The 20,570-nt window shown below is 39.6% G+C and overlaps 1 protein-coding gene across 1 annotated transcript in view; it reads left to right on the top strand.

Moving 5' to 3' along the window:
* Positions 1-4,697: 4,697 nt before the first annotated feature.
* LOC131677451 (uncharacterized) overlaps positions 4,698-20,570 on the top strand; it is a 41,095-nt gene continuing 25,222 nt past the window's right edge. Inside the window, exon 1 of the mRNA XM_058957285.1 lies at positions 4,698-5,853. Coding sequence (XP_058813268.1) covers positions 5,772-5,853 — 82 coding nt within the window. The 5' untranslated portion in view covers positions 4,698-5,771. The remainder of the gene's footprint in view (positions 5,854-20,570) is intronic.

Here is a 20,570-nt window from a genome sequence, read left to right as displayed (position 1 = left end):
AGAAGAAAGAGTATAAAAATTCAAGTCGCGCAACTGTAAATGGTGAATTTATACGTCTCATTATACGAGTTCAGTGGTGAAAATATGTGCACTGGAAAACTTTTTTTTATTTTCGTTTCCTACTGTATACTCGTATTTTTATATGCAGAGTTTACATATTCACCTACCCGTACAAATTAATACCATCCCTAATAAAAATAAATTATACACAAACATTAACCCATTTAGTGCAACAATTCCGCATATTGTTTGGATGATACCCTGAACAGGTCGTTAGGCTCTTAAATCATATACGATGTTTATTAGGGATACCAGAAACGTTTTGAATTTCGTTAGTTGAACAAAGGCTATGGCCCAACCAGCGAATCACGACTGTAATCAGGTTGGCCAGATAGAATTCCTTAATATCGGTAAGGTCACTAAAACGTAGTGTTGACATAGAATTGTAAAATACTGAAAACATAGATCTCGGACCAAATCCAACCCAAAAATTAATGTTGAGTAGGATATGTCCAAAATCAATAAAAATCGGCAGTTTTCGGTAAGGATAACAAAATATCGGTAGTTTTCCCTTGGTCGTCTGTGAATCGGTAGAGAATTGGCTCTCAAACGTGAAACTAATCCGGTCGACGCGCCAACTAGATTTCATTATTGGTACCATTCAAATGATGATAAAAATATTTTCTTGCATTGATGATGTAGGACTGTTGTACTATTTAATTTGTTTTAAGATAAACAATACATAGTTCCACAAAAAAATTAATTACGGGTGATAAGAAAAAACTCGTTCTTTAGTTTGGCACCAAAACATTCAATCGAACTCGATATTTTATTGCGAATTATTGAGATCCGGAATTATTTTTGTATTGTTGAGGTTATGTCGGTTGTTTTAGATACGGGAAATGTTTACTTAGAAATTGGATTTATCAGTGGATAACCTCGACTTTCAATACCTGCACTCTTTAATCTCTTTAATGGTGTATCAAGAAATTTACCATCAAGATATTTTTCAAACGTAGGAAACATATTTTCTTCATCAATTTTTCTTTTCATTAGATGAAATCACATTTGATTATAATTTTGATTGAATTTATGAATTTCAAAATTTAATTTTCAATGTGTTGACAGTTGAAAATAAAAACATCATCATTGCACTTTCATGCCATCTTGCGGTCTACATCCAGCTTTAGATCGCGAATACCAAAATTTGTAGGACTACCGATAAATCCACCCTGACTGTAATTTCGATTTTAGGTATTTGCAGCCCAGTCATAAAGAGCAATTTGCTGCACTCAACCAAGATATCACTTATAAATCACATGCAAAAACATATAAATATTTTCCATAATACTTTTCATATGAATGTCATATTTTTCACACATAATTTCTTTTCTCTTCCGTCTAATTGAAACTAGGGTTGATTACAGATACATGTTACGTGAAGTTCAGTTACTTTCTATCTGAATTTACAATAGTATTTAAATGCTTTGTAGCTGAATTGAATAAATGTAGGGATAATGTGTTGCACATTTAATTGGACTTAAATTAAGAACATCTTCTACTTGGACTAATTAGAAATGGCTTTCTACATGTAGTATTTAGTTTATTATTATATGCCCAGTATATTCTTAAATATCTATATCTTCATGTTCTTTGTACGCAACTTCTATCCAGGATTGGACAACCGCGTTTAAAATATTGTCGTAAATGATTTCCAATAATTAAAAAAAAATCAATAGCTTTGCAATAAAATAAACGTTTCTAAATCTATTTCCTATATACTTTTGCACCAGAAAACATGATATTATTTCCAGTTCCAGAAACCATTTCAGTTGTTCTACGATTATAGTGAATAACTCAAATAATCCAGTTCTGCATTCTGAAAAGAAACTCTAATTAGTTGTATTATTTTTATAAATATTAATATGATTTTACGCCAAAAAACCTCCAATAAATTGTACGGGAATCTCTAGTATGAGAGCAATGTTTTCATCGCCGGATTGTTCCATGACGCGAATTTGAATGTGTTTAGTTTTTTTCATATCGTACATTCACGTAACACTTATGTGTTTCACACATAACACTAAGTATTTGATATTCACTTAGAACATATGTGCGACGCGCTTGAAAGTTATATATTTTGTATTTGAATATCATCGGTGATTGTATAAGTGTTACATGCTGCATATGATTCTAATGTGCATAATCATTTTTAATATTTAGGTGATTTTTCACATGAAACCTATGTGATTTTTTGGCTCAGTGTGGCTAATGGGGGGGGGGGGGGCTATTTGCCAACTCGGATGCGCTACTTCCCAGTCAAAAAGGGCAAGTTGCTGGCTAACTCAGAACACGCCAATTGTTCAAAAAACAATTTTAACCCTAGAACGTTGCACTGGGGTAAAAATATACCCCACGACTTCTTTGGAGCCATGTAAAGACGAGAATTTGGCATTTACCGACCTGGGACCTTAACCTTAATTCAATTTAGAGTTCCTAGTAAGAGTAGGAAAAGGTGGTATAGCCAGTTTCCTTATAGCCTTCGTAGAAGCAGGTGTCAAAGTTGGCATGGGGTGCATTTGTACCCCAGTGTACGGTTGCCGTTAGTGTTTCGTCAGGTTTCGTGCTGTCAGTGGAAATGTGTCTCGTGACAATACCAGTTTAAATACTGGTTGTTTTACTACGTAAGTAACAATTAGTATTATATAATTGTTTTTAATCATTTATTCAATTAATTTAAATTAATTTTGAAGCGGAACAAAAATCGTTCTCATTTTTGCTGATTTTTATTGTTGCATTGTTTATTTTTTATAGTTTTTCAAAGCAATGGCTCGCAAGTATAATTTGTGCACAATTACTGCTGTAACAGTAAGGTTGCGTGTTACCAATGTATTACTAGCCAGAAATATTGCTTTCATTTCAATTTCCAACCCATTTCGTGATATTTTCCAAAACCAGATTTTTAAACTTTCACTCTTCCTAATAATTGCACTTTTTTGAAAATATCGAAATTCCATTCTTTCAACTTTTATAATCATTTGTATTTTTTTCAAATCACTTTTACAAAGTAATTCCTCCAGGAGTCGCCCATTACTTGTTAAAAATAAATCGTTGTATAGGAAATTTAACAAAGAAAAAAAGTCTCGAAAACCACGAAACGATCTGATGCTTGAGGAAAAAGTTATTAAGCAGTAACCGATTGATGCTCTGACGATTGATAAAATATTCATTTTTTCTAGCACCACTGCTGTTGGTTGTCCAATTATACGCAATTTTGTTTTAATCCTCTCTTAACGTATCTAAATCGTTTATATATACTATTTGGCCACTTCGCAAGATTTTAAGGGATAAATTGAGGCTTCTTTTGTACATAATAAGAGAAAGTTTAAAAAAAAATATAATAAAGCCGTCAGAAGCAGTGATGCTATGATAAGTGAAATTTTCATCAATCTTCAGGGAATCAGTTGGTTTTTGCTTAATAACTTTTTCCACAAGCATCAGATCGTTTTGCAGTCTTCTAGACTTTGTTTCCTTGACAAATTTCCTATAAAAATCAGACATCTGTTTATTTTTAGGAGATAACGGGCGACTCTTGGAAGAATTAATTTGCAAAAGACAATTTTCCCATACGAAATCCCATGTAAACTTTAAACCGTGGGCGCAAAAATATAGTTTCAACGATCGAGCTAAAAATTTGCAGAGTTGTTCTGGGAGCTAAATGGGACCCAAAAAGTTACTCGGACCCAAACTTTATTTTTTTCGTATAACCATGTCCAACTCTAATGCTCACCCGGGGAGACATTCGCGCAATTGCCGGAGGGTTAAAAAAAGTTAAGCAAAAAAAAATAATTAAATCCTACGTACGTCGCTGGAGAAATCAATTTTGAATATACTGTGAAAATTTCGAAGCGATCAAAACAACAAATGATTTTGTTCGAGTTACATTTCCGGCCAACTCAAAAAAAGTGGTTTCGAGAGAAGGTTAGTTTTCAGTACACACGGGATATACTTAAGAGGCGTTGGGGCAGAATTGAAAATTTGAACATTTATGTATTGTTTTCGTCTTCCATATTTAGGGATATCATTTTTACCATTTTAAAGCACATTTTAGACTAATAAACCTAAAGATTTTTTGAAAATTCTGCGGTGGTGTAACCCCTTAATGACCCAAGTGTTGATTCTGCAACTTTTTTTTGGTTAATCGAAATGTATCCCCAGTTTTACTAATCCAGCAAATTGATTCCGCATATATATTTCTGTCATCTTCTCTTCCTGGCCCACTGTTTCATTGAACGGTCAGAAATGCATTTAACGATTCTTCGGCGCAGTCAGCAGTTGCATTTACGCTGGCGCTCACAATTCTAACACGACCAATACATATATACACACGCACTATATGTGTATGCGTATGATCGCGGGAGTACGCTTAGCGTACAACTTTGATCTCAAATGATAACTGTCCCCATAGTTTCTGTTCATTCATTCATTCAATCATGACTAAAGCTTCGCGTACGCACATTTCGTACGACACCAGTTGGGAATGAATCATCAGTTACTGCCATGAGACTTAAACTAGGCACTTTGGTTCATGTAGAGAAGGCGGTCGAAACGATTTGCCCTATAGCGGAAGTATACGAGTGTGTTTGTATGTAGGGGACAACCAGCATCGTCGTCTTCGTTGCATTGGCTCTTACGTCGGTGTCAGTACAGTCATAACACTCACGCTTGTTGGTCACTTCTTGTGAATGCATGCGTTAATCCGAATGAAAATAACTAGATTTTGTGCCAATTGGTGTGTTCTTAATCTTTGAAATAATTAAGGTTGTTCGATAAGACACAAATTTTCAACGCGTCGTCCAGTTGTCACCAATTTTAAATTCAGTGGAAAGTGTTATCAGGCTGCTATCAGTTAGTGCCAAGGGCAGTCTATGAAAGCTAGATATCAGTGTAAATTTCTGGCAAACAAGATTACCGGTGATTTAAGTTTGGAAATGCCATATGCTGTCAGTACTGTTGAAGAGCTGAACACCTCAGCCGACACCTTAACTCAAGCGGCTCACGACAGGCGCAGTTAACCGACCAGCGCCTTCTTATTCGCAACCGCACGGCTTTCAGTCGAACGGCCGTTGCTGAAGTGTACAGTCGTGTCAGTTGTGGGAGGTTCATTGGAAATCGATCTGCGACGGGGTATCAGTCTGTATTAGAGCGCACTGCTTTTTTTCATTCGAAGGTGTTAATGTGCCACGCGGATTTAGTGCTCTCGACGTTTAAGCGGATCAGTCGTGTGTCGTTTTAATATTTAGGGCGTATACGTAACAGTGAAATTATCTAGATAGTTGTCGTTTCGTGGTACGTTCAAATGGAAAGTACTTTCAACTCGTCAGCAGACGGACAAAAAGAGCTGCCCTCGAAACTCCTATCGGTAGTATTGGTTCCAACCAGTGAAGACCAAAATAACAAAGCCCCCATTCAGGTAGTTTGTGTGTGATCCTCTCGATCGGAGCCTAGCGAGGAGTGGGGAATAGGTTGCATCCAACCAGAGTGAACGAGATAGAAGCAATAATAAACCAAGTATATAGTGAAGCCAGATAAAACTCGCATCGAAACGCGGAAAATACGCGAAAATAACTACCCAAAAGGGAACACACAAAACGGTTTTCCCCGGTGAAGTTCCCTGCGATTGTAGTGTGCGGAGCACTGTATACATCAAGCTGTAAAGTACTGTTCGGAATTGAGGTGTCCAGGTGCGAGAAGGATACCACGACTGCAAAATGTTGAAGAGCAAAGCAACCGAAGAGAAGGTCACTCTGCTGTCCACTAACCAGATACCGATCATCGATCTGGCTCATTGTGGTAAGTGGTGTAAGATGATTGCTGCCAATGAATGATGATCGCTTTTTCGAAATTTGACCTGATTGAAGTGTGATCAGAACGATAAAATTACTATTTCTAGTAGATTTTCTGTTTTTTCGCAATTGCTGCAATTTACATTTCAAGTTATTGTTGGAAATACACACAGTCGAAAAATTTGCTGATTTAGAAACTACTAGGCAGGGTGCTATACTTTTCGATTTGTGTTTCAAAAGCCATATAATGACAAAACTTGGTGTGAAAATTGTGAAAACCCCCTTTTTAACGAAATGAAACTTCGCATCGATCGCCATTCGCATACCACTTGAGACTGCGTTGAATATTCAAAGCAAAGCGCTGGTTGCTCTAACTCATTGGTCTAAATAAGAAATAAAAAGAACGTGGTGAAAAGGGGATCAAGACCCTACTTGCTTTACTCATCATGATTTCGACAAATATTTTTTTTAATTCATCTAACACCTCTACTCATCCCACCCATTTGAACACATTCGTTAGAGCAGAGTCTGCTACCTGTGACTACGAATGAATCAATTTAAAGTCACATAGGGTAAAGTGCCTATTTTCACCATACTAAGCAAGGTGCCTCGTTAATTCGTTAATTCCTCGCCCTACACTCAATGGAATGCGTAAAAATTGACATCAAAAGCTTTCCTTCGTTGTTATGAACCAATATAATAGCACAAATGCACTGAAAACAGTAAAATTCTCGTGAATTATCGCAACGAAAACTCGAATCGAGTGCCCCTATTGTTGCGCTACCATTTGACTCAATGCGTTGAACAAAGATGGCAGACACTGCTCTAACAACAACCTCTGACAGACAATTGCTTTAAGATGGTTATTGCATTACGCCTCGATGTTGGTGCATCGAGGAGACCGAGAGGGGTTAATGGGCCTTTTTGTGTTTTTCATAGGGTAAGGTGGGCAAATCCGACCGTTGGGTAAACCCGACCCCCCTCTGTTATCGAAAATCGGAAGCACTACGCGAACTAATATCAGTGTTGTCGTGTAGAACATCAAAAATAATCATAATGGTGGCATGACAGTATTTTATTAGTCTACATTGAGATGCTCACACGACAATGTAAGTGGATTCAAATTCTTTGATTAAAGTCTTACAAAGTGCATAGATGAATTTAGTCCAGCTTTTTTCTTAATTTTTGTTGATTGCATCGTAGTGAAAAATGGCGCGGTGGGGCAAATCCGACCTCTAAATAGTAGGGTAAATCCGACCGCTTTTTCTGCTGTTTATTTATCAAATTGAAATATATTTTTGTTATTTTTTAAGACAATGGCAATGTGCATTTATAATTTTTTTGCACATAATTACAAACGAAAGACACAAAAACGTGATGAATATAGTATTCGTCGAGCAATTGCTCCGATGCAAATGGGAATATCTTTACGTGCTACTGCTCATGATTTTGACATTCCAAGATTGACATTGAGTTCCATTTTCTTTTATTATAATTCAATAACATAACATTCATTCATACTATGTTGCGTTTCGGCTTCGCCTCATCAGAAACCGACACTAACACATTGTCGGAATAGATTAGCGCCGGCTTGACGCAAATCCCTTAAAACTAAAACACACTATGTGTTTCAATCAAACGACTGATCAAACGTGATGTCCCGTTCGAGCAGAAGTTCTGTTTATGCCGATGAGACACAAGTGAAGCCGAAACTTGTCTTGGCTTAGCAGGCCTATGCGAAAGCACTATGCTATATTTCACCCTAAGGAGGAAAATTTGGTAAAAACCAAAATTTCTCACTAGGGTGAAAATTTGTTGGTAAAAACCAGTCTTTGTACAGGAGGGCACAAATCCTTATTTCATACTATGTTGCGTTTCGGCTTCGCCTCATCAGAAACCGACACTAACAAGCCGGCGCTAATCTATTCCGACAATGTGTTAGTGTCGGTTTCTGATGAGGCGAAGCCGAAACGCAACATAGTATGAAATAAGGATTTGTGCCCTCCTGTACAAAGACTGGTTTTTACCAACAAATTTTCACCCTAGTGAGAAATTTTGGCTTTTACCAAATTTTCCTCCTTAGGGTGAAATATAGCATAATAACATTCATTGATTTATCATTCAAAACCCATAAAATTTGGGTAATATCTGTACTAAATCAACCAAGAACATAGGCGGTCGGGTTTACCCCACCATTTTTTGAAAACAGCAAAAATGAACATTTTCGTAAAATGCTTGCATCTCAAAATTTTCCCAAGATTCGAATAAAATGCTAAACATAGAAAGTTGCGCAGAAGTCTAACCTTTAATTTAGTACCAGCCCAAACTAACGAACAATAACTAACCTGTGCGTGCTGGTGTGGCCGACGTGGATTGTCTTATGCTGTAGGCATTGTTTATAAGAAGGAACATTTCCTTAATGGCGGTGTTGGTAGACACGGTTTGCAGAGGGGATCATTGTATGTCGATTTATCGGTCGGCTTCGTTATCGAGCACAAGCTAATTAAAGTAATGTAAAAGTAGAAGTCTTAGTGTTAGTGTAGTAATAATTGTGGTTCATAGTACTAGTGTACAATTGTTATGTGTTAGTCGCGTGTGTGTTCGTCTGAGTGTTTGTGGCAGCTAGGTCAGCGAATGACTGGCGTATATGATAAAATAGTGAGTAATTCTTCCAAGGATTTGTTGGTCATTTTTTAATTCGTGCATTCGATTCGATTCATTCGGGAATAGCACGATAAAATTCTAACAGAATGCAATTTTCGTTAATGGTAAATAAATATCATTTGGACATTTGGACGAGTTCATGTAGCTTGGTTGCATGTTACATGTGTTCTTTTCTTCAAACGGGTGTTCAATGAAAATGTGAATGATTTCAATACCTTTCTGTAGTTAAAGTAAAGAGCGTACATTTTTCTTCTCTGCAATTGAATTGCTCTCTGGACCCCCTAGATATGAGTGGCTTGATTCTTTTCGCTCGGGTGCTGTCAGTTCAATCGAAGATGGCGTCGCAACAGCAATCACTCCGCAAGCGTGTTTTACGGTTTTAAAATGGCGGTACGCATGGTCATCATGAAAAAAAATTTACGGTAGACTGCTTTCGAGGCGAAAACGTGCCCGTGAGTACAGTTTACCGGATCCTGTCATCCCTGGGCGTAGATCGAAAGACCGATTGCGGCCGTCCTGCGAAGATAATGACGAAGAAGGAAAAGAAGAAGGAAGCGTTGAAAAAGCTGTTCGACAACAAGGCCGGAACAAGTTGGCGTGACGCTCATATTCACTAGACAACACGTTCCATGGAGACATGACCGAGAACTCTAGTGATATGGGGAAACTCTCTTCTAGTATCTGAACCGTACACTGAAAATTAAGAAAAAGCTTCGCGGTCCGCTCGGTTATTCATGAACACTTGTGAGTATGCGAATAGCCACAGGTTATAAAATCGAATTTATACGCGTGAAGTTACATACATGCTAGCAGACGCGACGAACACGTTAACATACAAACGCTCGAGTCATCCACGCACACCTGCGTCCGAGATCTCGCGTCTCAAGACTGAACCCACAAACACCCGTGTTTGCCCGATCATGAATCGGTTACGTCCAGCAGTCCCTACTCTCGACCCTAGCAGTCTAGCCCTATGTCTTCAGTTGGACCAATAAAAAATGATGCTGAAAATGAGATAACACGTTCCACTCTAGTGATATGAAAGAACTCTCTCTCTTCTAGCATCTGAACAGTACACTGAAAATTAAGTATCAAATTCACGGTCCGCGGAGCCTTTCCGAGACCCTAGCTCAACAGCTCTACTAGGACAACATTCGAAAAAAGGATTTGTGTGTCCGCCAAAATCTTGATACGGTTCTTGAAATCAACGGCGTCTGTAATTCACATCGTTGACGTAAAATAGAAATATAAGTGGTCCGAGATGGCTACCCTGTGGGATGCTAGACGTAGCGGCGAAAACATTTCAGAGTGGTCGTTGCCTGTATTCACGCTGAGTTGACGGCCTACAAGATATGACTGAAATCAACGGAGGAGTGATCCATTGAATCGAAGTTTTGCTAATTTGGAGATGGCGATATCGTTATAGATTCTGTTAAAAGCGGCGTTGCACAATAAGACTTTCATGTCTTCTTATGGTTGAAATATTAGCTGTGTAAACTGTCGAACACTGGTTGATTCAACATATAAACTGTAAAATGGCACAGAAAAGAAAAAGATAATTGAAACTTGCTGGACAACTTATGTAACTTGTCAATGTTTTACAGTCGTTGCCTAACTGTTATGGATGTGTGTATCTATTAGCTTTTATTTGATATTATTGCTCGACTTTACAACGATCTTTTTTCACAATCCGTTTAAATACGCGTGGAATTTTTTAATTCGAATAAATCCTACAAACAAAAATTCTGGTGTAGTAATTGTGCAACATTTCGAACTTGCAGCAAGCTGTAATTGCATGACGTCCAACATGCAGTTGGCGAGGAAACAAATGTTTCCCCGCCGCACAAAAAATCACCAGGCGCAATGAAAAGTGGTGTGCAAGGGGTTCTGACGGCTAACCGCTAAAATTCGTTTTTCCATCTTTTAAATATAAAACAGACTCATGGCTCCGTAAAACCAACAAAATGACCCGTGTCAAAGAGAGCCAAATGATATAGAATATGACGGCTCTCAACGGCCGTGCTGATAAACAAAAGATTGAAGATAGTTGCTACGGCCCGTTAGAAAACGTCAGTCTTCCTTATGTTTAATCACTGATAACTGACATACAAGTCAAGTTCTCAATGTGTGTGAGAAAAATAACAGTCGTTTTCAAATGATAGCAGCAAGTAGATACTTGCCGCTGGTCGGCGCTACGATCGGTTAGCAGACTTCCAGCAATCGCGGTATACGGACCTTGCGTGCAAGCTTGGATACGATGGTTACTCACTTATGCGAAATTGTGTACAACGGTGATTTGTAACGTATTTTTCTTCGAATGTTTACACAGGTTTTCCAAAAAAAATGTTCTAGCTTGTATGTCTGTTCTCTGTGGTTTAATGTATCTCCAGCGAGATTGATGCGAATGTAAAGACAAATCGATCAGAAATTCAGAAAGAAATGAAGGTGGGTTACTGGTTATTACCTGATTAACAGTAAATAACCCCTGGATTCTGAGGGTAAGTTGAAAAATGAGACCACAGATTACAGACGTTCATTTATTCATTTTATTTTTTTATTTGTCATTTTTACCACTTATAAACCCAGTTTTCGGATTAAAAATAGTTGTTTTTACAAATTTACTTCACCAACTTATCGGGCCTAGAGTATCTTTTTTAAAATCGAGCTAATTTTATTGTCCAAAAATAAATCGCGGTTTTTTCACATTACTCTTTACCAATCTGAAACTTTTCACTGTATCTCAATAAAAGGTAATAAGAAGAGTTGCCAGACTCTTAACAAGTAGATCTCATAAGATTCGAACACTTCTCACTTGATATTCCTGCGTTATGAATGAAACGAAAAAGCGGCAATATAGTGTTCACCGCCTTATAAAGGGCTAAGTTAGTATTTAGCGCTTTCGGATCCTCATCAGTAACTAGCACCATCTTGGTACCAGTCAGATGCTAAATCTAAACTAGCACCAAAATTGGCACTAGTTAGACGCTTCGAAGTAGTGTTTTGGTTTAAGTACCAAACACATGTATTTATGTAAAAAAGTTAGTTATTGTGCCCTTTCGCACTAACACAAGGTTCGTTAATTTTTTTTGCATGATTCCAGCCGTTTGGTACATAAACTAAACTCTCATACGAACCACAACCAACGTGTAAGACTCAAGAGGATACTTTATTCGTAGTGTATTGTAAAAGCTGTCAATTTTTAGGGTGACCAGATGTTCTGGTATCCTGGGACTTCGAGGAAAATGCTTTATTTGTCCTATCTCCTGGTTTTCTTCTCTAAGCGAAAAGATTTTTTTTGTTAAGTCTTCGCTTGATTCATTCTGGTCACACCGTGAACAAAACGAACCGGTTCCGGTCGTAGACCAAACTCGGTGTTGTTGATGAAACGATAATTACCAGAGCTTTTTCTTGGTTTAATTCGTCTTTTAACCCAGGACCCAGCGGATTTCCTCTACAATTTTTGAAAAATCACATTGACAGACTAACAGACATAACACTATGAGGAAATTCCTCCAAAAAATCGATTTACTAATTTTACCAGAACACTAGCTCCACCTTTCATACACGGTCCGAAACACTCATTTGCCAGTGGGTTACTCCTCAGGCTTGAGAACAATTTTTCACTAGTTATCTATCCCCGCATACTAGTTCATATATCAGAGCGCCAACATCGCAAATACGGCCACAGCCCCAACTTGCCAAATATGTTTAAAATGACCGTTAAAGCAAGCAAAGCATTGTTTTTGAGTGTTACGCCTGTTAGTCTGTGGTTGATCTGCCCTCGAAAGTCAAGTAGGAAGGTATAGGTTGGCTCAGCCGCATTCCTACAATCTGAACGCAGAGAATACTAGGCAAAATTTGTTTCTCCAAGTGTCATTTGTCACAAATTCCATTTCTCCATACTTCGACATGAATATTTTGATATATAATCCGTACTAGCACGCTTCGTGTAAGCGAATTTCCGTCTGATCAAGGTCCATATACATGGGAATCTTGGTTTTGACTACTTGACTCGTATGATGTAGTTGTATGTGTGACACTTCTGTAAGAACAAGTTCCATTTTCACCTTGGCCAACTGTTCTACCTCGCGCACTGGGCGGGTCTACGAAAAGTCAATCGTTATTCTGTTCTCCCGTGGTGTGCGAAATTTTTGTTTTGTGGTTAACGCTCGCTCGTTTGTAAAAATTCTACAAGCGCAAGCGCTCGTTTGTAAAAATTCTACATCTGGCTACATTTTAGTAATAATGATTTTATGTCTGGCTAAATATTTTTCAAACTAAATCCAATAAGGCGAAGGTACTCTTTTCGATGTTTTTAAAATCTGGGGGTGCTATATTCGAGATTAAATAAAACACACACCTAAAAAATCAACGGTTCAACTTTTATTTGAAGAGTATGAATACTGCAGATTATTCAAAAAATAATAACACAAATTATAAATTTAGTCATTCTGGTAAGAAAATGAGCAAGTGGCAAATGATGTGAAAAATCATGAAACCACGGAAGGAAATGTTGAAAAAACATGTTTTTCACAGCTGCGTCTGCCTTTGTACTTGCGAATGATTTCTTCGGTGTCCTCGTCGTCGCCAGAGTGTGGAATTGAAGGGGTGCATCCCGGATCACGTGGTTGCTTAGCTGTACGACGATCACGTTTGCGCTTCGGAGCATTTAATTTAACCACGTTAAAAAATCGCTAAAATGCAGATATTTGAAATCAATAACAATTTTTGTAGTTATTTCGATCCTACCTCACGGACACAGATTGCCAGGAAACAACATTTACTTCAACGTCAAACAATACCCCAAGGAAGGCACCTGCTACTGTTGATTTTTCTGCTGTACTTCAGTGATGTACATCTAAGGCTGAAGACTTCAGGACTGTTATTCGATGATATCTACGTATCTCCTCTAATTTACTCAATTGAAGATTTAAGGTTTCTTCAACATCAGTATCCCGTTTTTGTTGCTTGGTACAGAAGAACCGTGCGAATAAATGTTCGGTGGTCTCGTTCATACAAATGAGATTTGAACTATCTGCAGCAAATGAATGCGAAATGTGCCAGACACGTTCAAGCGGACAGTACCGTCAAATTAACTTTGCGTCAGCGGGAACGGGGTCCAGTTACGACCGTCTTGGGTATTTCCTCGCCTGATATGGTCACCCTATAATTTTGATCCACCCTATAACAAATATATTTAAGATTGCGCTCATTCTAAATAACACTTCTGTATGTTGCGTCTTTGTTGTAAAATTTTATGATTGCCTCAGACACCTACTAAAAAGAAATTACATTTTTTCTCTATTTGCCTTTTTGCCAAACTTTCAAACTTTGCACCAACCCATAGCCGAGGAATAGCTGTGCCACTCAAATAAAACAAAAATTGAGAAAAACAACAACACCTCTTTGGCTGGTCATACTACAGTCATTTTTATTGCTTAATTCATTAACAACTGTTCCATCATTTCTGGTCGTGGTTTGCTATTATAGTGGTATACATAATAATTGCTATGCGACTGATAACATCGCTTCACGGAACCACGGTCAGCCCTGTCAGCGCAAAGTGTGCCACTTTGTCTGGCTAAATATCACGATTAGCTATCCCCGAGCGGAGACACGCTTTGATTGATGGACTGATGATTTTTCGATAGATCAACGTTATTGTCAGACATAAATACGTCTAGGTGCCGAGTAGAATGGGTGGCATGGTAACTGAATGAACACGATAAAGATGTTTACTATACCGACAGACTTTTTCTGGTATATCGCCACGTTGGATTTTGTTCTAGATGAGATTTAGGGAGTTCTAGTTTATATATATATATATATATATATATATATATATATATATATATATATATATATATATATATATATATATATATATATATATATATATATATATATATATATATATATATATATATATATATATATATATATATATATATATATATATATATATATATATATATATATATATATATATATATATATATATATATATATATATATATATATATATATATATAATCGCCTGCCATATCGGAAATTTCTTGGCAAACATTGCATTTTTCCGTAGTCGAGCGTGTTGTAAGCTTCTCATCCATCGCGATGCACTACGATCAAATAAGCAAACCGTGACCAAAGATTGTTGTATGAACCTTTTTGCCTTTCTCATATAAAGAAAGGCTATGCAATCACTCCAAAAATCGATTTACGAACAAAGGCCCGGAGGGCCGAGTGTCATATTCCATTCGATTCAGTTCGTCGAGATCGCAACATGTCTGTGTGTATGTATGTGTGTGTCAAATAAAGTCATTCAATTTTCTCAGAGATGGTTGAACCGATTTCCACAAAGTTAGTTCAAATGAACGGTACAACGCTCCCATAAGACGCTATTGAATTTTTAGTTGATCGAACTTCCAGTTCCGGAGTTACGGGTTGAAGAGTGTGGTCACACAGCAAATTCCCATATAAACTGGTAACCCTATGATGTCCGAATGATACATATTCAAATACGTTCAACATTACTTGGATTTGCGTATCTAGCTCACTAATGGCCAATCAAAGTAGTTTATTTATTTGTTTATTTTGTTTAATACACCAACAGGCATATCAAAGCCCCAATGATGTTAGCCTAAATACTAATCTTATTTCTAATACTCAAGTCGCACATAAAAACAATAATCATACAATAATTACAAACAAAAAATAAAAAGGTCAAGTGTTGTTAACGAAATGATTAAACAATCTGGAGAAACGTACACGCAGAGTATGTCGAGAAACGTTGAAATCAAATGCTGAAGCTACCTGATTGAAAATTCGTTGCAGACCAGTGATGGCTCCATACATACTATAATTTGTGCGTCGGAATGGCAACCGGAACATATTGTTGTTACGTAGTGCTCGAGGTGCGACGTTTATGTTGATTTGTTCCAAAATAGCTGGGGCATCTATACGGCCTTGCAGAGTGTCAGCGATGAACAAAGCTCTTGCGATATTCCTTCGAACATGTAGGGGCTCTAGTTGAATCAGCTGACATCGGTTTTCATAGCTAGGTAGTCGGACAGGATCTCTCCACGGCAATCTACGGAGCGCGAAACGTAAAAAGCGTCGCTGCACACTTTCAATTCTTTCAACGCCATTATTATAGTTCGGGCTCCACACTTCAGGGCAATATTCTAGAATTGATCGGGATAAAGAGCAGTACAGCGATTTGAGACAATAAACATCCGTAAAGTTTTTGGCTATCCTGAATATGCATCCCAGTGCTCGAGACGCTTTACCTACTGCATAGGATACATGTTGTTTAAACGTAAGTTGAGAATCCAGAATCACTCCCAGATCCTTCACGTGACTGACACGTTCGATTTCTGTCTCTAGTAGACGGTAGTTAAAATAAATCGAATCCTTCTTCCGTGAAAAAGATATTACCGAGCACTTCTTCGGGTTTACATACATGCGGTTCGTATTGCACCAATCAGCAAGGACTTGAAGCTGCTGTTGGAGAACTCTGCAATATTCAATTAAACGAATTAGGCGAAAAATCTTGAGGTCATCTGCGAACGATAATCGTGGAGTCTTCAAAATTAGATGTACATCATTGAAGTATATCAGAAACATCAACGGTCCCAAGTGGCTTCCTTGAGGTATTCCAGATGTAGAAGAGAATGCAGGGGCCTGGCATTCTCCTATGACAACCGTTATCTCTCGGTCAGTGAGGTAGGATCGAAACCATTGCAAAATACTACCATTAATTCCAAATCTCTCCATTTTTGCTATTGAGATATCGTGGTTTATCTTGTCAAAAGCGGCAGATAAGTCGGTGTAAACAACGTCGGTTTGAGCGCGATGTTCCATACTCTCTGTTATTAAGGATGTTAAACATAATAGGTTAGACGCAGTTGACCGCCCAGACGTGAAGCCGTGTTGATCGTCACTTAGGTACTGCTTACAGTGAGCCTGAAGAGGTTCCATAATCACAAGCTCGAACAACTTCGAGACAGCACTCAATGAAGTTATTCCACGGTAGTTATTGACGTCTCGCTTATTTCCCTTTTTATGTACTGGGAACATGTTCGCTGATTTCCAGCAAGATGGAAAAATACCTCTGTCAATAGATGTTCGAAAGATGTGAAGAAGCGGGTTAACCAAAACTTCAATGTGCCTTATCAGAAAAGCGGAGGGGAACCCGTCGGGTCCCGGATTGAAGGATGACTTAAGTCGAGATGAAGCTCTGGTAATCATCGTTGCGTTGACATCGATAGCACTCAGAGTTTGACCCACAAGTGGAGCTCTGCTAGCAGCGAGTTCGATTTGCTCAATAGTTAATTCCTCATCTGTGAACACGTTCGCGAATTTTTCCGAGAAAAGTGCACATATATCTTGTGATGTGGAAGCTGTGTTACCATTGAAAGTCATAGACGACGGCAGTCCAGATTCCTTGCGCTGTTCGTTTACATATTTCCAGAAACGTTTAGGATGCGACTTGAGATTACGCTGAATATTTTGCTGATATTGATAGAAACAGTTTTGACTGGCTCGTTTGTACGCATGGTTGAGACTGACGTAATAGTCTCTGAGTGATATTGTACGATACTTGGTAAACCTCCGCAGGGCAGCTCTCTTAATAGACTTCAACCGTCGCAATGTACTCGTTTGCCATGGAGGGCCGGTTTGTCGATGGTGAACTTTCTTCGGAACGTACCTGTCAATAACGTACGCCAGAACGTTGGAAAAGGTTTGGACTGCGGATTCGACATCCTCGAGGTCCAAAATATTTTCCCAATCGATGGTGGAAAAAAGGTCTGCGATACTGCGATGGTCGGCTTTACGGAAATCGTAGGTGACAGAACGTGGTGCAATATCGAAATCATGCACCACAGTGGCATCAATCGTAGCGATCAATGGAGGATGATGCATCACTGGTTTTACTAGAGGAGAGGGCGCCATCACTATTGATGTGGCGGAAACCTGATCGCTGGCAAAACAAAGATCGAGATGGCGGCTATTTTCATTGGCAATAGAATTGATTTGTAGTAACGTGGCTGAGCTATAGCTGTCAAGTAGCCTCACTGCAGCTGGGTGGAGTACGGAATGGTCCGAATCCGGATAAAGGAATCCATTGCGGGAAGACTTCCATGAAATGCTAGGAAGATTAAAATCTCCTAGTACCATGATCTCATCAACTGCGTTCGCGTCTTCGAGGATAGTAAAAAGTGAGCTGCAGTGTGCTTCAACATATTCGATATCACGAGCGCGGTCGGGTGGAACATACAACGCACACAAGTATAACTTACGGTCGCCAAGCTCGATAATCGTCCAAACCTGTTCTAGACAAGCCCAAGAAATATTCTCGACAGTTTTTGCCTTCAAACTGGTATTAACCGCTACTAATACGCCGCCTCCGGCGGATTTTAGACTATTGCTATGGCTCCGGTCGAACCAAACACTTCGTATCCAGTACCGAAGACCAGACTGGAAAGCGTGTCATCGTTCAACCACGTTTCGACGAAGACAATGATGTCAAAATTCTTATCGGATATTGCAAGGCGGTATTGCTCGACGATTGAGTTGATACCACCAACATTTTGGTAGTATAACAGCAGCTTATCCCGTCGTTGACCAAGGCTGGAAATCGAAGAGCTTTGAGGCAAGGAAGAGCTCACTGATGCATTGTAGTTGCCTGAGGTAGGTTTACGGAAGACCCCTCGTCCCAACTCCACCACAGGACCGGGACGGCTGCTGGTCGCTGGCAGGAATGGCTCGACTGTGATGGGGGACTAAGGGCTTCCTCACGACTGGCGGCAAGTGTGCGTCCCGGTGACCGAAGAGATGAGATGACGTGGGATGTATGCAACAAAGCTGGACTAGGTACCTCACGTAAACAGCAGCGGTTCGCTGGCAGGAGGAGCGGCATCTGGTGCTTATACGACGCAATTAACGGAGAACTGGAATCGGGGAACATTTCAGCGCTTGAATTATTCTGAATGGATGGGTACTTGCCGCAGTAGGAAGTTTGGAAGACCCTTTCTCCACTCCCGCACACAGGACCGGGACGACTGGTGAACGTTGGCTGCAGTAGCTGGACTGTGGCGGGGGGATCGAGGGCTTCCATAATACAAGCTGCGGTGCATCCCGGTATCCCATTAACGAAATCTATCCTGCTTTGGCTGGTCGAAATTGAATTCACGAACGAATACTCCGGTGGGCCAAGTGGACGCTTTGAGTGCAGTATCCTTCAGCTCACTCGGAAGCTCAACTCGGAACGAGACGAAATTGAGTTTTGTGAGATCCGTGTCTTTTTTTACCAACAAAATTGCTTTGGGTGTGTCGCTTATACCGAGGCATTCTTGGGTCATAGCAACAATCTCCTCCACTGTATGGCTCGGGTCGAGGCGACTCAGATAGACCCAGAACTGATCGCGTTCATCAGAAACTGTTCTGATTTCTCGCTGAATGGCTCTAGTACCACAGACACCGGCTGCCGTGGCGCGAATTTTTGCATCATTCTCACGACTTCGTTTTGGAGTGGGCAGGTCCCCCGGAAGTCGCTTCACAAACAGCCCCCTTTGATTTAAAGAACCAGAATTAGCCGGAAAGTGAGTCTCAATGCGGCTCGAGAGATTTGAGACGACCGCGTTTAGATTGTCTACTGCCTCACATAACTTGTTTGTGTCCACGATAGGAGCAGCGGAATCGGGTTGCTGCACCCATGTGTTGAAACAGCAAACACAATCGTCACACAGCCAGTACAGATTCTTATTGAAGCTAGACATTAAGTCTAGTGCAGATCGCTGCATACCAGGAATACAAGTGCGGTGGAAAACCGATCCGCAGCGGCCTCGGCATGCAATTCTCTCAATCCCATTAACGGGAGAATCGCATGACTTGCAACTCATACTCATGGTTGCTTTCAACCCGCCCTATGACCAGCTTTTTCGATCTCGTCTCGCTATGCGCCAAATTGGAATGTGGGGAACACTTTCCGCTGTTCACGTGCAGGTGGCGAAATGAGCGCGTACAATTTTTGTGGGGAATTACACACTAGTCACGGGAATGTAAACAATGTCGCAAATTGAGCAAAATTATTGCACAAAATACTCAATTCCTTGCGACAATTTTGCAAAACAAACACAACACCGTACAGGAGACAACTTCGGGGAGCAATTATCTTCGATTTCAACGGAAGTAAGATAAGTATTTCACACAATTAAAAACACTTTTAGGCACAGAAAACTGACAAGTGCAGTACGTCAGTGAACCAAACAATACAGTTTTGACCACACCTATGACGGATCTTGAGGCCCCCTGGGAACGCTTCAGGTTCCCGAGCTAATGCCACACCTATTTTCCAGCAAACTCTTAACCGATTTTTACAAACTTGATTTCAAATGAAAGATATAATACTCTCATTGACTGTTTTAGAATTTCAGTTCTAACGTTTGGTTCCGGAGTTAGAGGTTGGTTATTGCGGTCTCATAGGAAGTCGTACAGGAAGTTTCATCTCCCCAGACCAACATGGCTTCATGCCCGGGCTATCCGTTTTAACAAACCTGCTCGAATTTACGTCAACTTGCATCAATTGCATGGAGAAGAAAACACAAGTGGACACTATATACACAGATTTGAAGGCAGCTTTTGACCGAATCGACCATGAAATTCTTCTCAAGAAATTGTACAAGTTAGGAGCGTCCGACAAGCTTACATCGTGGCTACGCTCCTATCTTACGCTTTGTGTGAAATTGGACTCTTATATATCGGCTCCGTTTACCAATAGATCAGGTGTACCGCAAAGCAGCAATCTGGGCCCACTACTTTTCTCACTGTTTTTTAATGATGTAGTAGTAGTGTTAGGTTCCGGGTGCAAGCTCATAGTTGCTGACGACCTTAAGCTGTACTTAGTCATCCAGTCAGTCGAGCACTGCCGCCAGCTGCAAGCACTTTTGGATTGCTTTGTGAAGTGGTGTCGAATGAATCAGCTTACCGTAAATATTGCCAAATGCTCCGTGATGACGTTCCATAGGAAGAACGATCCGTTAATCTTCGATTACAGTA

Source organism: Topomyia yanbarensis, chromosome 1, assembly GCF_030247195.1.
Source record: "Topomyia yanbarensis strain Yona2022 chromosome 1, ASM3024719v1, whole genome shotgun sequence".
NCBI lineage: Eukaryota > Metazoa > Arthropoda > Insecta > Diptera > Culicidae > Topomyia > Topomyia yanbarensis.
Note: the sequence above shows the minus strand (reverse complement) of the source record. Positions and strands in the feature narration are given on the sequence as shown.